Source organism: Cnephaeus nilssonii (genome assembly GCF_951640355.1).
Source record: "Cnephaeus nilssonii genome assembly, chromosome: 14".
In the NCBI taxonomy this organism is placed as follows: Eukaryota; Metazoa; Chordata; class Mammalia; order Chiroptera; family Vespertilionidae; genus Cnephaeus; species Cnephaeus nilssonii.
Window position 1 is genome coordinate 43,559,489 of NC_137085.1, and position 21,060 is coordinate 43,580,548.

The 21,060-nt window shown below is 35.6% G+C and overlaps 1 protein-coding gene across 3 annotated transcripts in view; it reads left to right on the forward strand.

The window, feature by feature from the left end:
- Positions 1-14,347, forward strand: part of PTAR1 (protein prenyltransferase alpha subunit repeat containing 1) — a 53,960-nt gene extending 39,613 nt beyond the window's left edge. For all 3 annotated transcript variants that reach the window (XM_079791433.1, XM_079791434.1, XM_079791435.1), the window contains exons 6-7: positions 3,926-4,230; positions 6,713-14,347. In XM_079791433.1, coding sequence (XP_079647559.1) covers positions 3,926-4,230; positions 6,713-7,055 — 648 coding nt within the window. In that variant the 3' untranslated portion in view covers positions 7,056-14,347. The remainder of the gene's footprint in view (positions 1-3,925; positions 4,231-6,712) is intronic.
- The last annotated feature ends 6,713 nt before the right edge of the window (positions 14,348-21,060 follow it).

Here is a 21,060-nt window from a genome sequence, read left to right on the forward strand (position 1 = left end):
GGCTTTAATGTTTTCATCTTAAAACGGGAGCTTTACTTTCTGCCTCGGTGGATTATTATGAAAATTACTTAAGTTAATGTGTGTAAAGTACTGGGCACCTAATAGTAGAGGCGCACTAAATTTTAGTTCTTTTCTCTGTTCCGCATAGAAAGAAAATGTAGGTGAAACTGGCTACCAGATTGCTAGGTCAACTCACTGTAATTTGTTCATGAAATAGTACTGAAACCCAGTCATTCCCACATGCTGTCCAGTACACTGTGGTGTAAAGACAGAGCTTGCTCTCAACAAATTGAAAATCTAGTTGAGGAAGCAGATACCAACAGTTACAAAGCAGTGTTACATTTGCAGGAACCAGGGAAGCTGCAGGTTCAATGGGAGCACAGAAATTACTCCTCATCCAGGCTGGGCTCATTGGGAGTCTGGAGGAATGATTGCAAGTTATCTGGTGGGTTGAGGGGGATATTGAGTGCTTAGAGCCAGTCACTTCAGCTCCACAGCCTGGTAATGTGTGGGGGTTGAGGAGAGTTAAGGAAAAAGAGGAAGGCCAAGTCCAGGTGAGCTGCGAAGTCTTTGGAAGCTTTCCTGCCTAGATATGATCCTTTCATGGTGACATTCTCACAAAATCAGGAACTTGGGGCCAAGGTGAAATTCTTGGTTACTTGAGACCATCTGGTGTTAAAGACAGTGTGTTGACTCAGCTGCTAGGCTCACAATCCTAGGCTCACGTGCTGTCAGCCTGCCTTGCCCTTGGGGAGACTGTGCTTTTCCTGTCATCACTGCCATTGTGGTGTCTCTTACTCTCAGTAAAGAGTGCTGACATTGCAAAACCCCCTTTCTGCTCTTGTAAGCAGAGAAAGTAATCATAAAAGTACCAGTAGCCTAGAGCAGCTTAAAAATACATATAAAATGAGCTGGTCCTTTTTTTTTTTTAAACTAGAAAATGCATAGTGATTTCTTAAAGTGTTGGTATCTTAGCATTGATGAGGTTATGGAAACAAGCATTGAAGAAATTTCTATAATCTTACTGAAGGTCACCATGACAGTATTTAGCAGACTATATCTTCCTATTCCCCGACAAAAAGTATGTTATGTCTAATCCAGCAGTTCTGCCTCTAGGAATTCATGCTAAAGAAATAATGGGAGATGCAATATGGTGTAGCAGCAAAAGTTTCCACTCAGTGGTCATGCAGACCTCATTTGAATCCTGACTGCCACCAATTTGCTGTGTGCCCTTGAGGAAGTGTCTTAGCCTCTCTAATCTTCAATTTCCTCATCTGTAAAATGGGAAAGATGAAAATTCCTACTGTATCGAGTGATATAAATTAAATGGGAGAATCCACATCATGTGGCTATCACAAGTGCTTGTACTAAGCATTCAACAAACACTGATTATATTAAGTATGGACATTTGATAGATGAAAATACTGTATATAATTGTGAAAAACTAGTCTAATCCACCAATAATGAGAGTTTAGTTACATTCCAATCTATCACATGTTATAATATTTTGTTAGTAAAATTGTATTTTGGAAGATAAGAAAAATGTTCATTATAGTTTAAGGATATAAAACTAAATATGAGATGTATCTAATATAATTTCTTAATATATTATTAGCATTGAATGTGATTTTAAAGTGTTTAGAACAGTTCCTGGCATATTGTAAGTGTTCTATATATATATATATATATATATATATATATATATATATATACACACACACACACATATATATATATATACACACACACACACACAAAGACAAAGTACTGTTATGGATATATTTTCTTGTATTTTCTATAATAAGCATTTGTTAGTTTTCTGTATTTTCTTTTTTTTAAAAATGTATTTTATTGATTTTAGAGAGGAAGGGAGAGGGGGAGAGATACAGAAACATTAATGATGAGAGAGAATCATTGATTGGCTGCCTCCTCCATGCCCCCTACTGGGGACCGAGCCCGCAACCCAGGCATGTGCCCTTAGCCAGAATCGAACCTGGGACCCTTCAGTCTGCAGGCCGACGCTTTATCCATTGAGCCAAACCAGCTAGGGCTGTATTTTCTATAATAAGCATTTGTTAGTTTTCTGTTCAAAAAATGGTTAGAAAATAAAAAATGTTCATCAGTGCTATAGAGTGGAGTTATGAGAGGTTTTAATTTTCTATTTCATGTTCCCTGTGATGTTTGTGTGTTTAAGTGAACATATAGTTAGGTAAATTTTAAAATAGTCTCATTTTTAGCGTGGGAGGGGAGGAAAGACAGTTGAGCAGAGGTCATTGCTCCGAAAATGATAAGTAGATGTCCAATAAAGACATGAAAAGATGTTCAATATCCTGAGCCATTAAGGAAATGCAAATCAAAACCACAGTTTGATACCATTTCACACCAACTAGGATGGATGGAATTTAAAAGACAGACATTAACAGGTGTTGACGAGGATGTAGAGAAATTGAAACCCTTATACTTTGTTGGTAGAAATGTTAAATGGTGTACCCACTGTGGAAAACAGTTTGGCATTTAAAATCTGTTGTACTATAGCCTTCATGTCCTGCTGCTTAATTCTTCAATAATGTACCGTAATAACCTTAAGATTAGTCTTGTTTTGTTTTTCCAACTAGAAGTTTATCTGGTTCTATTTTGCTCACCTTTTAAATCCAATAAACAGTCTTGTTTTTTATTTCTTCATGACTCACCAGAGGTAGCCTCTATAATAAATTTATGTGGCTATGAATAAATTCTTTTAGGATTTAAAGGAGATGTTTAAAACATTTCACTGATATAATTTGACCATCCCAGCAGGGAATAAGCTTATCCCTCAGTACTAGTCACTTCATTCATTAAATTGTTAATTCAGTCAGTCATAAAATACTTACATGTCCACTCTGAGGCCAGTGGGTATAGAGACAGATAAGTATCTTAAAGAACTTGTAGAGTTTGGTGGGATAAAAAAGTTGCACAGAAAATTCTATAATATATATGGTGAAACCCACAAGAAGTATGGAGGTTCAGAAGAGGAAAAGATTTCTTCTAGGGAAGAAAAGAGTCTGTGAGAAGTGGAGAGGGATCTTGGTACAGGAGAAGGCATTTGCTTGGAACCTTTAAAAAACAGGTAAAGGAGCCTTTTGACATTGTGTTGTCTGTATTGTTCACTGTTGACAAGTATGTCTTTTTTCCTTAGCTGGTCGGAAAAATCCTCTGATGGAACATGGTAGATTAGTGTACCCATTTGCATTTGTTACCTGTTCAAGTTACTGCCAAATAACTTAATTTTTCATAAATGCTACTTTTCTTTTTTTTTCCCATTCCATTTCAAATTGTTTAGTTTGCAGGATTGATAACACAGATTTAAACAATTCACTGCTGAATTTAATCTCATTTACCTTTAAAAAACTATCGTTGATATTAAGTGAGTTGAAATGAATAGTAAGTAATAGTAATAGTCATGAACTCTTGAAATTTACTGTTACTCAAGAGTCATGTTTTTGTACTAAGCCTTTAGAATTAAGTAGTGAGCAAAACAGACATGGTCTTTGCCCTCATGGCACTTATAGTGAAGAACAAATAATTACATTGAGTCTATTGTGGTAAGTTAGATATAGTAGAGGTTCATTAAATATCAAAGAAAGTTTACATCAAAGTAACCTCTGAATTTATATTTCCCTTCAATAGTGTGTGTGTGTGTAAAATCTCCGATTATTTTATAAGGGAATGTCGAAACTAGCATTTACTGAGCTTCCACTCAGCAACAGCACTGTGTATACACTCTGTACAAAATATTTACAGCACTGTGTATACACTCTATACAAAATATTGGTAGGAATGGCATTGTCAAAAAAACACACACAAAGGATAATTAAAGCAAGGCATTAATGGAGAAAGAAAAATTTGAGAAGTTTCTTGTCTCACCTTTCTTTCTTCTTCTTATAAGATTCTTCTGGATGAACTATCTTCTACTAAACATTGGGCATCCATGCACGTTTCAGACCACAGTGGATTTCACTACCGCCAGTTTTTGCTAAAGTCTTTGACTAGCCAAACTGTGAAAGACAGTTCTGTGTTGGAGCAAAACCCTTTAAGAAGTGAGCCAGCCCTACTTCTTCCACAAGATGAAGCAGCAACAGCTTCCACAGAGGAACCAAGGATAAATATTCCCCATCTTCTAGAGGAAGAAGTTGAATTCACCACTGATCTTATTGATTCCTACCCAGGACATGAAACCCTTTGGTGTCATAGGTAAGAAAAGGGAAAATTCATTTCTTTCATGAAGCTTGTGTGTCCTTATGAGACCTACAGAGGTCTTGAATCTGAGGCCTGCCTGCGTGGGTGAACATGTGATCTGCTATGGAGCTTTGCCTCAGTGATTTGGAGGAGTTTGTGTAACCATATCCTCCTCCTCACGATCATCATCAATAAGCGTTTTCCTCGTGTAGATATTTGCCTACAGCTTAGCATGGTGGTATTCACCCTTGACTGTACAGCAGAATAATATGTTACTTCCAAACTAAAAATAAAAGTTTCTGCACACCTTCCTTGGAGGTACTGATATTTAGCATATCAGGAATGAAGCACTGCCATTTGTTTTTTTTTTTAAATACAAATAAAAAATCCTAACAGGTAAATAGGATATACAGTTAGACCATTCATTAGTCACTGAGACTAGCTAAACTTTATTGTTCTTCAGACCATTATCTATATAATAAATGCCTAAGCGACCATTACGGCCGGACGACCAGAACGACTGGTCGCTATGATGCGCACTGAGCACCAGGGGGCAGGTGCTCAATGCAGGAGCTGCCCCCTGGTGGTCAGTGCACTCCCACAGGGGGAGCACCGCTCAGCCAGAAGCCAGGCTCACGGCTGGCGAGCACAGCAGCAGTGGCGGGAGCCTCTCCTGCCTTCGCAGCAGCGCTAAGGAGCAGCAAGCCGAGCATAAGGAGTGAGGGGTTCTAGACTGCCAGAGGGCGCAGGCCGGGCTGAGGGACCCCACCCCAGTGCACAAATGTAGTGCATCGGGCCTCTAGTTAAGTATAATCTCTTTGACACTCTGTCTTTTGCGTTGTGTGCGTGGTGCGTGCGTGTGTGTGTGTGTGTGTGTGTGTGTGTGTGTGTGTGTGGTGCGCGTGTGTGCGTGTGTGTGTTTAAATAAACTATACTTTGGGTATGTAACACAATTTTAGAAATTTCTGAGAGAGGGTTAGGAACTTCATAATTTGAGTTCTGAGCACATTTTACAGTAAAGTAACTTCATGTTGGAATGAAGTCCAGATATGGGAACCCCTGATTTATTTTGGATCATCTAATTGGAGGCAACTTCATCTTTACAAATGCAAATTCTACTTCAGGTCATAGGATTCTGTTTGTAGACAAAAGACTTGCTTGTACTATTGTACTAGGTAGGAAATAGGGATTTTAAATGTTTTTATATTTTTTAAATTAATTGAGATTTGTCTCCTTTTTCCCATCTAGATATAGTTTAGAAGATGGAAGATAATCTCCCCTCTTTGGCACTTATATAAATATAGAATTTTTTTTTCTCTTAAAAACAAGACACTCTTATTTCACATTTTCAAGAGAGAAGACAGATCTTGACTTATATGTCATTTTGGTGTTACAGATTTTTTTTTCTGTTTTATATTTAGGCATATTAATAACAAGGCCCAGAGAATTTTAAAAATCTATTTGTGTTTGAGAGAGAGCTAGATTAATAGAGCAGAAACTGTCTTTGTTCATGTAAAGATTAATTGGAGTTTGGGGTAGGCGTGGGGAGAAGAGATAATTGGGATGGCCTATCTATCTACAAGCCAGTGTTCTACTATAGATTCGTTGCCCCAAGGCAGTTTATCTGTCCTTTAAGTTGTGTCCTCTATATGGTGGGTATATTTCCCCTGTTTACTCCTGGATATGCAGGGAAAATGGATAGTATTATCTTTTTAAGGGCTTAGAGTTGCTGATATGATGATGAGATACAATGACCTGGAACCTATATAGTTTACCATATTGTGTAGAGTAGATGTGCACCCCACTGCGTCAGATTTTTGGAGATTAGGCACATGGATCTTCATTTTCAACAAATAATCCCACATGATTCTAAGGGCAGGAGACCTGCTCTGCTTAGGGGAAGAATAGCAACTGTGTCTTGTAACATACTTCACTTGGAGCCCAGCACATCCCTAATGCATGTGGATTTTTAATGAGACTGAGTGATGTATTTAGGGGAAGTTCACATGGTTTCTACATAATAAGACCAATCTGCAGCAGATTGTTCTTATTAAAGAAAGTATTGGATAGAGGCCATGGACTAAGCCTCTAGAGGGGCTATTTTATCCCTTTGTTTCGGAATCACTTGTCTTTTGGGATATCAACAAGGTTTGTATTTTAATTTACAGCGGAGATTGGGCTAAGACCTAATTTTGGTTTTGTATTACAGTTTACAAAGAATAACAACTTGAAGTGATTGTCATCATCTCAGTTAATGCTATTTAAAAAACTCTCACAAACCGGTAATCTGGACTTGTAAGGCTAGTAAAATACCCAGAGACTTCATCATAACTATTATTCCTCCTTTTGCCAGATAACTCTGGGTTATGAATGGAGCAGTGACTGAGTACTATATGTTTTGAAATTATCAACTTAGTTTTTTGTTTCCTTGAAAAGCTTGACCTTGCGATGTGATCTTTTTTCCCCGTATTCCCTCCCACTCCCTCCCTTTTCACAGGCGGCATGTTTTCTACCTTCAGCATCACTTAAGTGGTAGTTTTCCTCACAGTGTGACCCAATTGTCAGCTGCAGACAGCCTTGTGGGGACTTCAAGTGACTTGCACCACATCCCAACAGGCCCTCGCACAGCTCAGGCAATGGAAGTGGATGGATTGAGTGACTCAAGCAAGCAAAGCTATTCCCAGGAAACAAAACGCTTGAAGCGGACCCCAGCTCCACATTCCGTAGGCCTGGAAATGGAACATAGGTTCATCGATCAAGTATTGTCCACTTGCCGGAATGTAGAGCAGGCCAGGTTTGCCAATGCATATAGGAAATGGCTGGGTACGTTGAGTCAATGAAAAAGGTGGACTATTCCTGCAAGGTTCCCCTTTTAGTGCAATATTGCTTTCCTTTCTTATTTACATAGCTGCATGAACTGTCTGCTATTAGCTAACCATATATTCTTCATCTTTAGGTTAAAAATCCAAAAAAGACCTTTCATTTTATTTATTTTGTTAAGAACTGGCATTCCTTTGGGGACAAAATAATTGTGTACTTCCTTCCTGCTAAACAGTGAGTCTTAATTTTCTTCTTTGAAACTTCTCGTCCTTTCTATTTCTATACTTGTATATTTCTAAAAGAAGCCTCTTCCTAGGCTTCTTATTTGGTTTTCCTAGCTAGTTCAACACCTCCACCCATCTCTGTGCAATTGCTGGAGAGACTAATTTTTTTTTAAATTAAAAATGTATGTTGTAGTTAAGCTTAGAAGCAATACAAATGCAAAATTACCCAATCTAATTGTTGTTTTGAGAATCAAATGGCCAGATGGATGGTTATGTGAATATACAAACCATTTCTTTCTCTAACATGTTCTACAAGTTATAGACCAAGATAACCAAAGTCAGAGTGTTGGAACTTATATGAAAAACATGCTTCCAATGTAATCCATTTTTAAAATGGTTATTTTAAAAATAATATTAATTTTAATAGTTTATGTAATTGCAGTACTGGAAAATTATTTTTATTACTAGTTTTGATAGATTGTTTTTAACCTCAAATTTGGTATATGCCAAAAACATTTAGATCAATGCTTATAAAAATCAATTTAAAAAAAAAATCTGGAATGCCATTTTTAGTTATTACTACTTATTTTCCTTCCAATTTCCCATAAAAAATGGGAGAAATATGCATAGAAATGTATCCATAAAAAGCTTTCTTTTTAAAAATTTAAGTTATTGAGGATACACTGGATAAACTACAAAATTTTTATGAAATGATTATTAAAAATTTACTGGCAAAAGCCAGGGAGACAGAATAATTTTGAAGGTTAATTCTTTAATCTTTATTTTAAAAAATAAAACAATTAAAAAACTTTGATACTAAACTTATCAGGGATGAGGTACCAAAGTATCCACCTTATAGCTATCTCTTACCTTTTCAATAACAAGGGCTGTTTTTTTTTTCAGGTTGGTTGGGCCGAGGGGGTGTTAGGGGGTACCGGGTAATCTCTATTTTCCATTATTATATTTTCTGTTATTATATTTCTCATTCATAAGAGGTCTTTGTTCCTTATTTCCACATACCTTTCTCTTTATTTTCTCAATCTGTTCCTTATTTTTTGTCACTTTCATCTTTGTCTTTTTCCTTATCTGTGTTATTTCAGGGAGATATTCTGAAGATATTCTCTATTTCCAATGAATTCCATACTCCATTAAACATACGCACACATGAAATATGAATATGAGCTGCTCCTCTAAAAGTTCCTCTGGTGATGGAAGCTGTCTTGCCCTGTGTATGCAAAGAATGTGAGTCATAGTGGCAGAAACAATTGTGGCCACCATGTTTTGTCTGTTATCCTTTTTTACTAGCTAGGTCACCCATAGTGCAAAGAGATGATGTAGGGAAAGGCAGACCTCTCCTATCACTGTTAGGGAAACTCTGGAATTCGATGAGACATATTGCTGTAAGGGAAAAGAATAAGTTCTTTACTTGTGCATCATGATTTTGTTGAGTGGCAAAATGTTGAGACTTACGAACACTAGAAAAATTGTCCAGCCTGGTTCCTGTAGACAGAAGGTGCTCTTACCTCTTAGGGCAAAATTATCCTTTTGTAGCTTTTACAGTATTTTAGTGAGAAAATAATTGTCATTATGAACATAATTCCATGGCCCTTTGTGTGCAAGGCATATTTTGAATCAAATACCTCAAGGATAAAACCATTAATTTGTGATCTTCAGCATCTACAGGGATTGAGGGGAAATTACAAAAGAGATGACATGGGAGATTCAGCCCATTCCACTAATACATGTTGCCAAATTCTGGCTTCACTCAGTATTACCTTTTTTCTAAGCATCATTTTAAGTAGCCCAATTAGTAGGGCTTCTTAATGCTTTAATGTTAGAGTGTTCAGGACATGAATATAGACAAAAAACCTGTGAAACATCAGCTAAAATTTATAATGCTCCACATTAAAAAATACATTTTTTTTTATTGATTTCAGAGAGGAAAGGGAGAAGAGAGAGATAGAAACATCAATGGTGAGAGAGAATCATTGATTGGCTGCCTCCTGCATAGGATCCCCTACTAAGGATTGAGCAATGCAACCTAGGCATGTGCCCTGACCGGGAACTGAACCATGACCTCCTGGTTCTAAGGTTGGCATTCAACCACTGAGCCACACTGGCCGGGCCACATTTTTTATACCTTTCATAGACTATCTTGCTCATCTTGTTAACTGTCTTCATCTGTGTTAAGTCTCTTAACTCACCCCTTTCTGAAGCCATGCAGTCCTTTAATATCTTGGTCTCTTGTCTTCCTAATAAAGTTTTAAGGAGGAGTGAAAATACAAATATTCAGAGGGTACTGTTTGTATGACTTTTTTGTGCTGTTTCTAAAAATATTATTTTTAAGTGTTCATTCTCAGAAAAACCTAGTATTGTCCTATATGGTTGTATTTTTTTTCCTAAATGATTGACGCCTAAACTCACTAGCTGTAGCATAATATCTCTGACTGAATGAGCTCATTCAGTGGAAAGGATGTGTCTATTTTTTGGGATGTTAGTCTTCACTTACTTTCTATAAATACGTCGTTGTTAAAAGATGGTTTAGGTTGACACACATTTCATCAAACTTTTACTGTAAGAATAGTACACCCTGTGGGTCATGCATACCACTGACATGCAAGAAGCAGTAAGATTGTCAATATCTTCACCACCACCACTAACCCACCCGTTAGTGCACCTGTTTTGATAATACGGTGTTTCCAAATTCTACTTGCACATTGTGAAGGTTTGTTAAATATGTATTCAATTAATGAATGACTAACTGAAGAGGGGAGAGATTGATCATGAGTGACGGGGTGAGTTATGATTGAGAAATTAATGGATTAAAGCAATGGGCTGTGAATGAATGATATATTCTAGCTTCATGATTCTTCAGTGGAGCTATTGCTTATTGAATAAGTTAATTTTATACAGCTGCTTTGTTTAAGCTTGTTAAATCTCATCCAAGAAGTATAGCTCTGTAATTACCAATTAATTGTACTTTAATACATACTAAAAAATCACAGGACTAATGAAGCCTGCTTGCATTAAGAACACTATTTTCTGTTACGATGTTGCAGAAAAATCTTACCAATATAGCTAGAGTCACTTAGGGGCATCTGAAGAAATTCTCTAATTTTAGACTTGTTGATCTGTACCAGTGAATGGATAGTCATTTTGTACTTCTCCTTTCCCCTCCCAAACTTGAACTGTGGACCTTTTAGATATTTCTTAAACCTCTGTAAGTCATTTTTTAAATTTAAGGATTTGATACTTTGTGTTCCCTTTTTCTTTTCTAGGTTTTAGCATTTTATTACCTTTTTGGAAACTATGGACACAGACTTTCAGTCATATTTCTTATTCTTATGGTACGGTTCTAATTTTAAGTTAAAGGCTTCATGATTAATAGGACTAAATGTATACAGAATGTCACTAAAAGCCACTTAAATCTTCAGATAAGGGCTTATGTAACAAGATGTGGAAACAGAAGTTCTTGGATTTGTATGTGGCATTTTGTAGGAAAGCATATATGGGGGTAGACCTTGTGTCATTTAGTAGATATATTCAGGTCATGTCAGCTCATGCTTATTGAGACACACACACACATACACACACACACACACACACACACACACACACACACACAGAGAATAAAGAGAACTTTTAATATTGTTGAGAACAAGTTATCAGTCTAGTAATTTTATATAGCACAGATGGTATCTGACACAGGCGCTGAGTACAATTTGGGAGTGCAACTACCACTTGTACAATAATCTGTCTCAACCTCAGTTCCCTGAATTACAGAAGATGCTAAAGATTCAGTTAACAAAGGAAGTAACATACAATCTTTTCCCCCATAAAGCTTTTGTAAGCTTATAGTTATTTTGTTACTAGAAAATTTTATTTTAAAACTTAAATGTTTAAATTATGCTAGAAAATTTGAATAGCATTGTAACAACTGAACTTTTTGTCTTCTGAATAAATTTCTCAAATAGAACCACTGCAGATGCTATCACTTTGCAGATGTGCCGCTGCTTCCCGTGCTTGGGTGAACTCTGCCCTGTGCTCCTGTTTAATGAAGTACATTGAGGCCCAGGGATCTTAGGCAAATTCAGTGTGATGCAGGCAGTAAGCAGGAAAAATCAGCCCTGAGAATTCTGCTTAATATCACACAGTGTCTTTTAAAAAATAACTATACATACTGTGTTAATTCGAGTGCCTTTCTTACTTTTGTGGGGATAAGTCTAATGTTTAGGTAGAAAACAGAGGACAGAAGTTTTATCGAACTGTTGGTTGTGACTCATTCCATTGCTAGGCATGGTTCCCATGGAGTATTTTATCTAATGAGATACTGATATGAGCAGATGGGATGATTTGGTTTGCATTTCATTAGTTATGTTTAAGCACCCTACCAAGAAGAATTCATTCTTCCGTGGGGTTGAAGGCATCACATTTAAAGTATTGCATGCGTGTAATGAAACATCAGCCTGGAACCCGCGTAGCCTGTGTTCAAAGGGAAACTGGCTCCCTCCGCTGAAAGAAATGCAGTATGATTGTCCTAAATGAATCTTTTGCCTCACTTTAAGGACTTCAAGAATTACCTCCCAAATCCAGGCCTATGTTAAGATAGTTGGAAGGAAAATAAATGGGAACTTTATCCTTTCAGATATTAGAGGAAAAGAAGCAAATACTGAGATGAAATTTCAAATGTGGCATTTTATGTACTTTGGGTATGTAAAGGGGAGGGATGGGAATTCCATATTTCAAAATAGCAAATAATTTTTAATTGTAATTTTATAAAAATAGCTAGCTAAGGATTCCAAAGTGCTTTTCAGAGGACTGTTGAATAACATATGTCATGTTCATAGTTGAGACAGAAAACCATTGTATCTGTTGGGATCTGGGGTTGGGGAAGCCTTCAGCTCCCAACTTTCCAGGCATGTTAATGCTGTAAAACCAAACTCTTTGCTAGGAAAAAAAGAGAGAGAGAAAGCAGCAGCTTCGTCTGCTCATGAAACCTTGTGCTTCCAAGAATATTAGCTATATATATAGTTTGTGCTTTGGGGCAATAATATGTTCCACAAAACTAACCCTGGCATTTTTAAAATTAGTCTGTTATTATTCCTCAGGGTGTAGAAGATTTAGTAAAAATTTTATATTCAGTGGCAAATAAGAAAAGGCAAAAATATACTAAATATATTACTAGTTCTTAAAATTGTAGTGTACATAGTATTTTTTATGAACCACTACCAGTGCAGTAGCACATAGATGCTTCGTGACTGCCTCATTGTTCATCGTGCTGCTTCAGTCCCTATGGCTCTATTATGAATGTTCTCCACGTGTCTTGTCTGGAAACAATTATTTTTCATGTTTGACAGAGATAGGGGTGTTTCAGTGGACATTTTCAGTTTTTGGAAATCCTACTGAAGAAAATGATTACTGTTTTCAAACTAACTGACAACTATTTTGCTTCTTAAAACTTCAGGTTCCCTAAAAGAGTGTGTGTTTTTTTGTGCAGACCCTGTACATGTTCAATACATTGCCTAGTGCTCTGTACCTTGTAGGAATACAACAGGTCAGAATTGTTAAAGGCCAGAAAATTGAAACTAGCTTATCTCTGTCTTCTCACCATTGTCCATATTCTTAGTTTTAGGAGAAATAAAGTGCATAAGATACATAATCAAGTTCAAACATGCAAGGCAAAGATTGTAAGTGAAATTTAGGTACTTTTAAAGCATATGTGTATGTGTGTATACATATATATGTATGTACATTTAAATCAGATTTGGAACTTGAATTTATATCGTGGTTTTACAAAGAATTTTATCTAAGGATTTTTATTTTCGTATTTGCTTACAGTGCTCCTGTTTAAAGGCTTTTTTTATTAGACCAACTCCCTCAAGCAAAGTAGGGACCCTAACATAAGTACCCATTTGCCTGAGTTAATCAGATATTAACGTAACCGCTATTAAGTCTTTGGTTGCTCACAAACCATGATTTTCTGGCTTTTCTTCCATATCGTTAGGGAATCAGCCTTAATTTTATGTATAGTAGTCACTTTCCTTAAAGTACTATGCACCATACTTCAGATGGTTATTTTTGTCTTTATAAAGTAATCAATAATAAATTTGAGGTTTCTTAATGTCATAGGGATGAACAATTTTACATGTCCAGATGTTGACTCATACAGCATTCTATAAAAAATTATCTTCCCTCACAAATACCATCTGGCATTTGAAGTAGGTATTTTTTTCTTATTGGTTAAAGAATGAGAGTAAACAGTGCAGTCATAGTAGGTGCTCAATAAATAGTCATTTATTGATCTACTGTCAAAATAACAGCTTTCAGAAAGGAGACTGTTGTCATCTTTCACTGAGGAGTATATTTTTAGAGTAATATGTTTGAAACTGAAAAATTACATCATTGGGTATGAATTTTCAGGCTTATTTAGGTTGATGTTAGTAACGTAATGAAACTTGTTCATGTAGATTGGTCTGAAGATAGGGGATGTGAAAAGTTTAAGTAGCTTTTTGTGCAAGGCACAGTAATAAATGCAACTGTCTTCGTAGGCTGCTAAACTCGAGAGAGAACTGCTGTAGTCTGCAATCAGTTTCTATGTTGGTATATCCAGTATTACCTGGTTTAGATTCTGTTTATTTCTCCCTAAATCTTGGTTGCTTTCCAGTATCTTAAAAGTGGTAATGGTAAAATATTAAATAATTTCTTGCTGCTTTTCTCAGAAAATCTTTAAAGTAAGGGAGACATTTTTATGAATGATATAGTAGTTTCAGAATCTGCTCATTTGTGGCTTTCAGAGCATTTTTGGAATGCTCTGTAATTCCAATGGGAATTAGAAACAGATTTAAACAATTAAACATTCCAGCCTGCGCTGTGAGGAGCAGAGTGTGTAGCATAGTTGTAATTGGGTATTGGCTCCCGAAAGGTTCCTGATGCATGACTTTGAGGCTGGCTTCTGACTGGGGTGACCACAGGCAGTATTGTGTTTTGGTGTGTGTTGTTCCTAGGAGAATAATGGAATGTGCACTAGATTAACTTGTTTTTAAGTTGGACAGAATAAAAGTTGAGGTATTATAAGTATGCCAAATATTTATACACTCAATTATAAAAACTGAAAAAAGAAAGGAGAAGAAAATGATGAAAGGTCAATGATTTTTTTTTTTCGGTAGCTTTTAAATTTTTTTAAGTGCAAGTCTCTTGGACACTAGGCAGTTGCTTAAACACTGAGAGACTTTAAGGGATAGTTCTCAGATACTATATTCTGCTATTAGAATTCACCATGCGTATTAATTTGACATTACTTGAAGATTTTCCCAAAAAATGGAGTAATTTAAATAAGGTGCAGTCAATATTGTGTTAAGATTCTCTTACAGGTTATGGTTAAATAGACAAGTTACATATAGGATCTGTGGTGCAAGGTCAGATCCTGGGCATTAAATGTTTGGCTAATTTATTTTCCTGAAGATAATAATTGTCTTTATTCTGATTGCACTGCTGTTTAAGAAAATCTGTCCTTCTCCACCCCCTAAAAAAGTCATTGAATTTCCTTCAGTTTTCACCATATAATAATTGACACTTTTAAGGATTATTTTTACACTTGAACTATATACTTTGCAGAAGGATAAAAATAAATTCTGCAGTAATGTGTGTGCAGAGGGTGCTCATGTGTTCTGGGAGTCAGTACTCCACAGTGCTTAAAGTATGATGCTAAGTTCTAAGGCTAATGTCATAATTAGAGATTGCCTACATCAGCTCTGTCCAATAGAAATGAATGTGAGCCACATATGTAATTTTTAATTTTTTAAAAAGGTGAAATTAATGTTAATAATATTTTTATTTAATCCAGTATATTAAACATATTATTATGTAAGTATGTAATCAACATACAAAATTATTGAGATATTTTACCTCTTTTTTTTTTTTTTATTCAGCATTGTACTCAAGAGTGCATCTCAGTTCTGACTAGCTACATTTCAAGTGCTCCAATAGCCGCATGTGGCTAAGGGCTACTATATTGGACAGTGCAGACTCATAGGGTACAAAGTGTGACTTTATTTTAAATTGGGAGATGGTAAGGTAGGCATGAAATTATGGTACTTTAAAAATTATTTAGTATACTTAGAAAAGTATCTAATAGAATTATCCACTCATTTTCCTTCATCATTTTAAATTTGCTCTAGAAGTAGACTTACCCTGTTTCAGTTTGCCAAGTATTACATAAGGAGGAAGAAATTCCATGCCATGTAAAATACCATGATATGCTACTTATAACAACACATTATCAATAACACATTTTTCAATGAGTTCACTAAATTCTGTCCTGTTTCTTCAAAATAATAGCTTAAATTGCATGTTAATTGTATATCTGTATCTGTTTTATTTTTATATTATTCTTACTATACAATAATGTGTATTAACAGCCCTAGGATTCTGATCTTCCTATGCAGCTGTCTTCTAGTACTTACTAGTACACTTACTAAGTTGTGATAAATGGCAGAAAAGTAGAATGAACCTTTTTTTTCTATTAGATTTGTTTTTATCATGTGACCACCATGTACCAAGCCAGCTATAAATTACTGTATTTCAGTAGAACATGGAAAATAGTGTTTATGTCTTATCTTTGCTAAATGTTTGCAGTTTCTAAGTAAACTTCTCATCTCCTGAAGTGAGTGTTGTGCGATTTTATTGTTACTTACAGTGGTGGTTTAAACTCCACTCCCATCCACCAGCCTGTCCTGTGGAACTGCTCTCATGGTGGGAGTGGGGAGGGCTCTGAGCTGTTGTCTAAGTGACCAGTGAGTTCATTACCTACATTTGCAGAAAGAATAAAAGTCATTTGTGTCAAGGATATAAAAGAAATGTCAAAAGCAAGTTAGAAATATTGTCACCGTTTTTAGAGTGCATTAACAGTGACTAATTGACTTATGCAAGTCATTATAACTAGATATGCTTTTTCAATATTTCAAATGAAGTTACTAGCAGGGAATGAGTCAGTTATTTTAGTGTTATACCCCACATATTTTTAATCTGGAGTCTCACTTCTATATACAGGGTGTTCCCCAAAAAATGTATACATACTTAAACAGCTGATAGCTCAATTTTGAAAATGAAATATAGTTTAATAAACAATGCCTTTATAATTGTTCAAAGTTTGTGTATACTTTATTGGGACACCCTATATTAGAAGTTAGAGACACAGCATTCAGAATTACTTAGGTGGTAGAATAAAAGAGACTGAAAAGTATTTGATAAAGTTGACACTTCTTTATTCAGATTTTAAATGTTTTAAAAGGATGTTTTGTGGGAAAGGCCTTTTATAACTTTGTTCCATGACTATTTAGGGTTATATTACAAACAATACACTACTATTATCTGCATCTATTTTTGGTAGGAAACACGATATAGAATGTATTTTGCATCATATCAAGGTACCACAAACAGTGTTTAAAATCACTGTGTTGTTTTTGCTTTGATATTCGAGGAAAGGGAACTACCTTACTAAAGACAGTCTTGATAGAAACCAGATTATATAAGACGTTTGACTACAATTAATATTAGTCAAAGCGTCTCTAGGAAATGGGATGTTTCTTGAAATGAAAGATAAACAATAACAACATAGGCAGGATGATACACTGGCCAATTAGCAGTTGTCTACAGTTAGTACCACTTTCCTCATGTTGGAAGCTCAGGATTTTTCTTTTGATGCTCTTTTTTTTTTTTTTTTTTTTAAGGTGAAGAAGTGGTGTTTTTTAAAAAAAATGGCATGGCACCTATATTATCCACTCTAAAATGGCTAGGTTGGGCATCAACTTCATTTGAAATAACAGTTACAGTATGCTCTTTTTAAATGAAAAGTACAGTATCATATGTGTCTTGTGTCAGACTAGAAGTTGAAAATAGAAGCAATAATGTCAGTAGTATCATTTCATAGATTCCTAGCTGCCAGGAAGAATTCTTTACCGCTCCTTAATTATATGTACAACAGACTAATAATACTTTTGAATTTACACTTTTATCAGAATCCTCTGATGATATAAAAATTTTTGTATTCGATTCCTCATATACCTCTCACAGTAATTACTAGTATAGTCTGTTTTCAGTGTAGGGGAGCTAACTGGGCTGAAATGGCCATCCATCATATTTTTATAGTCTCATATTTCTTAAGTTGCCAGTGATCTCCCTAGACACGCTGTTGAGAACATTTGAAGGGGGTAAATAAATGGGATTGGTGCAGCATCAGTCACCCCATTTGTTTTATTTTCAAGGAAATTTTGTAATCCTACCATCTACTAAGGTCCCTGAAGCAAAATTAATCACCAGTTCTCTTTTTGTCTGTAAGTGGGGACACATCTAACTTGTGGCATTGATCTCTTATGTGTCTTATGTTATTCCATGTGAAGAAAAACTTTAATTAAAGCAGTTTGTGTAGCATTTATAGGAATGAAAATCAAAGTAAGAGATTCGGTAAGTTGGAATTTTCCTACAATGATATACTATGAAGCCATAAAAACAATATATATAAGTACATGTAAAAAGCAAATTAATTTTTATTTATTTTGTAATCCTCACCTGTGGATATTTTTCCATTGATTTTTTTAGAGAGGGAAAGACAGAGAGAAACATCAATGTGAGAGAAACACCGATTGGTTGCCTCCTACAGGAGCCCTGACGAGGGTCTGTGCTGGGGAGGAGCCTGCAATCCAATGCCCTTGACCGGAATCGAACCTGGGACTTTTTGGTCTGCAGTCCGGTGCTCTACCTACTGAGCAAAACCGGCTAGGGTGCAAATTAATTTTTTAAAGTAAGTTATAGAGGACTGGAGGACTGTGTAAAGTAAAGTTCTAATTTTAAATTTTTAAATTCCCATTTCCAATATGGCATGACCAACACTCCTACTGAATACAACTAAAAATATTGGAAAAAGTACTAGATATCTTCAAAGTTTCTACTGAAACTGCATAACACCAATAGAAAAAGTCTTAAAAGTAACAGAAGATAAAAGGCATTAAACCAAGAGCTGACTTCTTGTAAGCAACATTTAAAATTAGAAGACAGTGGGAATCATACATTCAGTGTGCTAGAATAGTGTAACTGCCATTATAGAATTCTAAATACAGGAAAAAATTCTTTGAGGAATAAGGGTAAAATAAACACATATACCTATATGTATGTAACATTTTAAAAATAAATGGTAAAATCTATGAAGAAAGCAAGAACATGATTATTGTAAAGATCCAGACAGCGGCTGCATCTAATTGGGGAGAAATGGCACCATGATTAAGGATGGGCACCAGATAGGGAACTTCTGGGATGCTGTCAGGGTTCTCTTCTTGAACTGAGCCATGAGTGCTTGTTTTACCTATACATTATCTCACTGTTACAGTCACAATAAAAAACATTTTTTAATTTAGGATATAAAGTTATTTTTAAATTAACTTACCATATATATGGACTAGACAGCATATAAAATATTTCTCCCAAATTGATATATAGAGTCAATATAATCAAGATTTCAGTAAGTTTTCAGTGAAATTGATAAACTATAAAATTTATATGGAAATGAAAAGGATTTAGAATAACCAAAACAATCTGGAAAGATGGTTTTCAATAAAAGTATAGTAATCAAGATTGGTTTGGTATAAGAATAGACAGACAAATGGGACAGAATAGACTTTAAAACAGTGATTTTAAATATGTGCAAAGAACTAAGAACCATGTTTTAAAAACTGAAAGAAAATGAGAACTATGTATCACAAAATAGAGGATATCCAGAGATATTTTAAAAGGAATGAAGTAGAAATTCTGGAAAGCTGTGTTGAATAATTGTACAGTTATTGTACTTTAAAAAAAGCATACAACCTACCAATTAAGCTTCTTGGTATTTGCCAAAAGGATTAAAACACTTATGTAAACACAAAAACCTGCACATAGATTTTTATAGTAGTTCTATACCATAACTGCCAAAACTTGGAAGCAATCAAAATGTCCTTCAGTGGGTGAATCAATAAATAAACTGTGGTATATACAGACAATGGAATATTTGTACTAGAAATGAGCTATCAAGCCATGAAAAGGCATGGAGGGAGCCTAAATGTACATTGCTAAATGAAAGAAGCCAATATGAAAAGGCCACATACTATAGCCTTTCAACTATATGTCCTTCTAGAAATGGCAAAACTGGAGACTGTAAGATTGGGGGTTAGGGAGGATAGAGGGATGAATAGGCAGAGCACAAAATATATTTATAGAGTATTGAAGCTATTCTGTATGATAATATAATGATGAATACATATCTCTATACATTTGTCAAAACCTGCAGAATGAACAACACCAAGAGCGAACTCACTATAGACTTTGGGTGATTATGATCGTTAGTGTAGGTTCATCAACTGTAACAACTATACCACTCTATTGGGGGATGTTGATAATGGGAAAGGCTATGCATGTGTGGGGGCAGGAAAATCCCTTAATTTTTATTTATTTTTTCTCTTTTCCCTCATTGACCCCCTCCAGCCCGCCCCTGCTCTCCCCTCCCCTCCACCCCAGGCCTTTAGCATCCTATTGTCTGTGTCCATAGGTTATGCATATATGCATACAAGGTCTTTGGTTGATTTATCTCCCACCCATCCACCCTCCCCTGCCTTCCCTCAGATTCATCACTGTTCCATGCCTCGAGTCTCTGGATCCATCCACTCTGTTCATCAGTTTATTTTGTTACTTAGATTCCACATATTAGTGCAATCATGTGATATTTGTCTTTCTCTGACTAACTTATTTCACTTAGCATGATACTCTCCAGATCCCTCCATGCTGTCTCAAAGGGTAATAGATTCTAAGGCATCCAAATTGGAAAGGAGGAAGTAAAACTCTCCTTATTTGCAGATGACATGATAATGTACATAGAGAACCCTAAAGACTCCACCAAAAAACTAGGTTTAATAAATGAATTTGGCAATGTAGCAGGATACAAAATCAATACCCAGAAATCGATGGCTTTTTTATACACCAATAATGAATTCTCAGGAAGAAAAACTAAAAAAAAATTAAGATACTTAGGAATAAACTTAACCAAGGAGGCAAGAGACCTATACTCAGAAAACTACAGAACATTGAAAAAAGAGATTGAAGAAGATAAAAACAAGTGGAAGACTATACCGTGTTCATGGATTGGTAGAATCAACATCATTAAAATGTCCATAGTACCCAAGGCAATATATAGGTTCAATGCAATCCCTATTAAAATAGCAATGGCATATTTCACAGAGCTAGAACAAATACTCCAAAAATTTATATGGAATAAAAAAAAGACTCCAAATAGCTGCAGCAATTTTGAGAAAGAAAAACAAAGTTGGAGGAATCACAATACCAGATTTCAAGTTATACTACAAAGCCACCATAATCAAAACAGCCTGGTACTGGCATAAGAACAGGCATATAGATCATTGGAACAGAACATAGAACCCAGGAATCGACCCAAGCCATGATGCTCAATTAATATTTGACAGAGGAGGCAAGAGCATACAATGGAGTCAAGAGAGTTTCTTCAATAAATGGTACTGGGAAAATTGGGCAGATACATGTAAAAAAATGAAATTAGACCACCAACTTACACCATACACAAGAATAAACTCAAAATGGGTAAAAGACTTAAATGTAAGTTGTGAAACCATAAAAAAACCCTTAATTTTTTAAAGGTGATTTTTAAAAGTACACATGTTCCTGGATTATATTTGGCTATTAAATATTTATACCTGTTTTTTAAAAAAAGACATGGTCCAACTATATGCTATTACAAGAGACACTC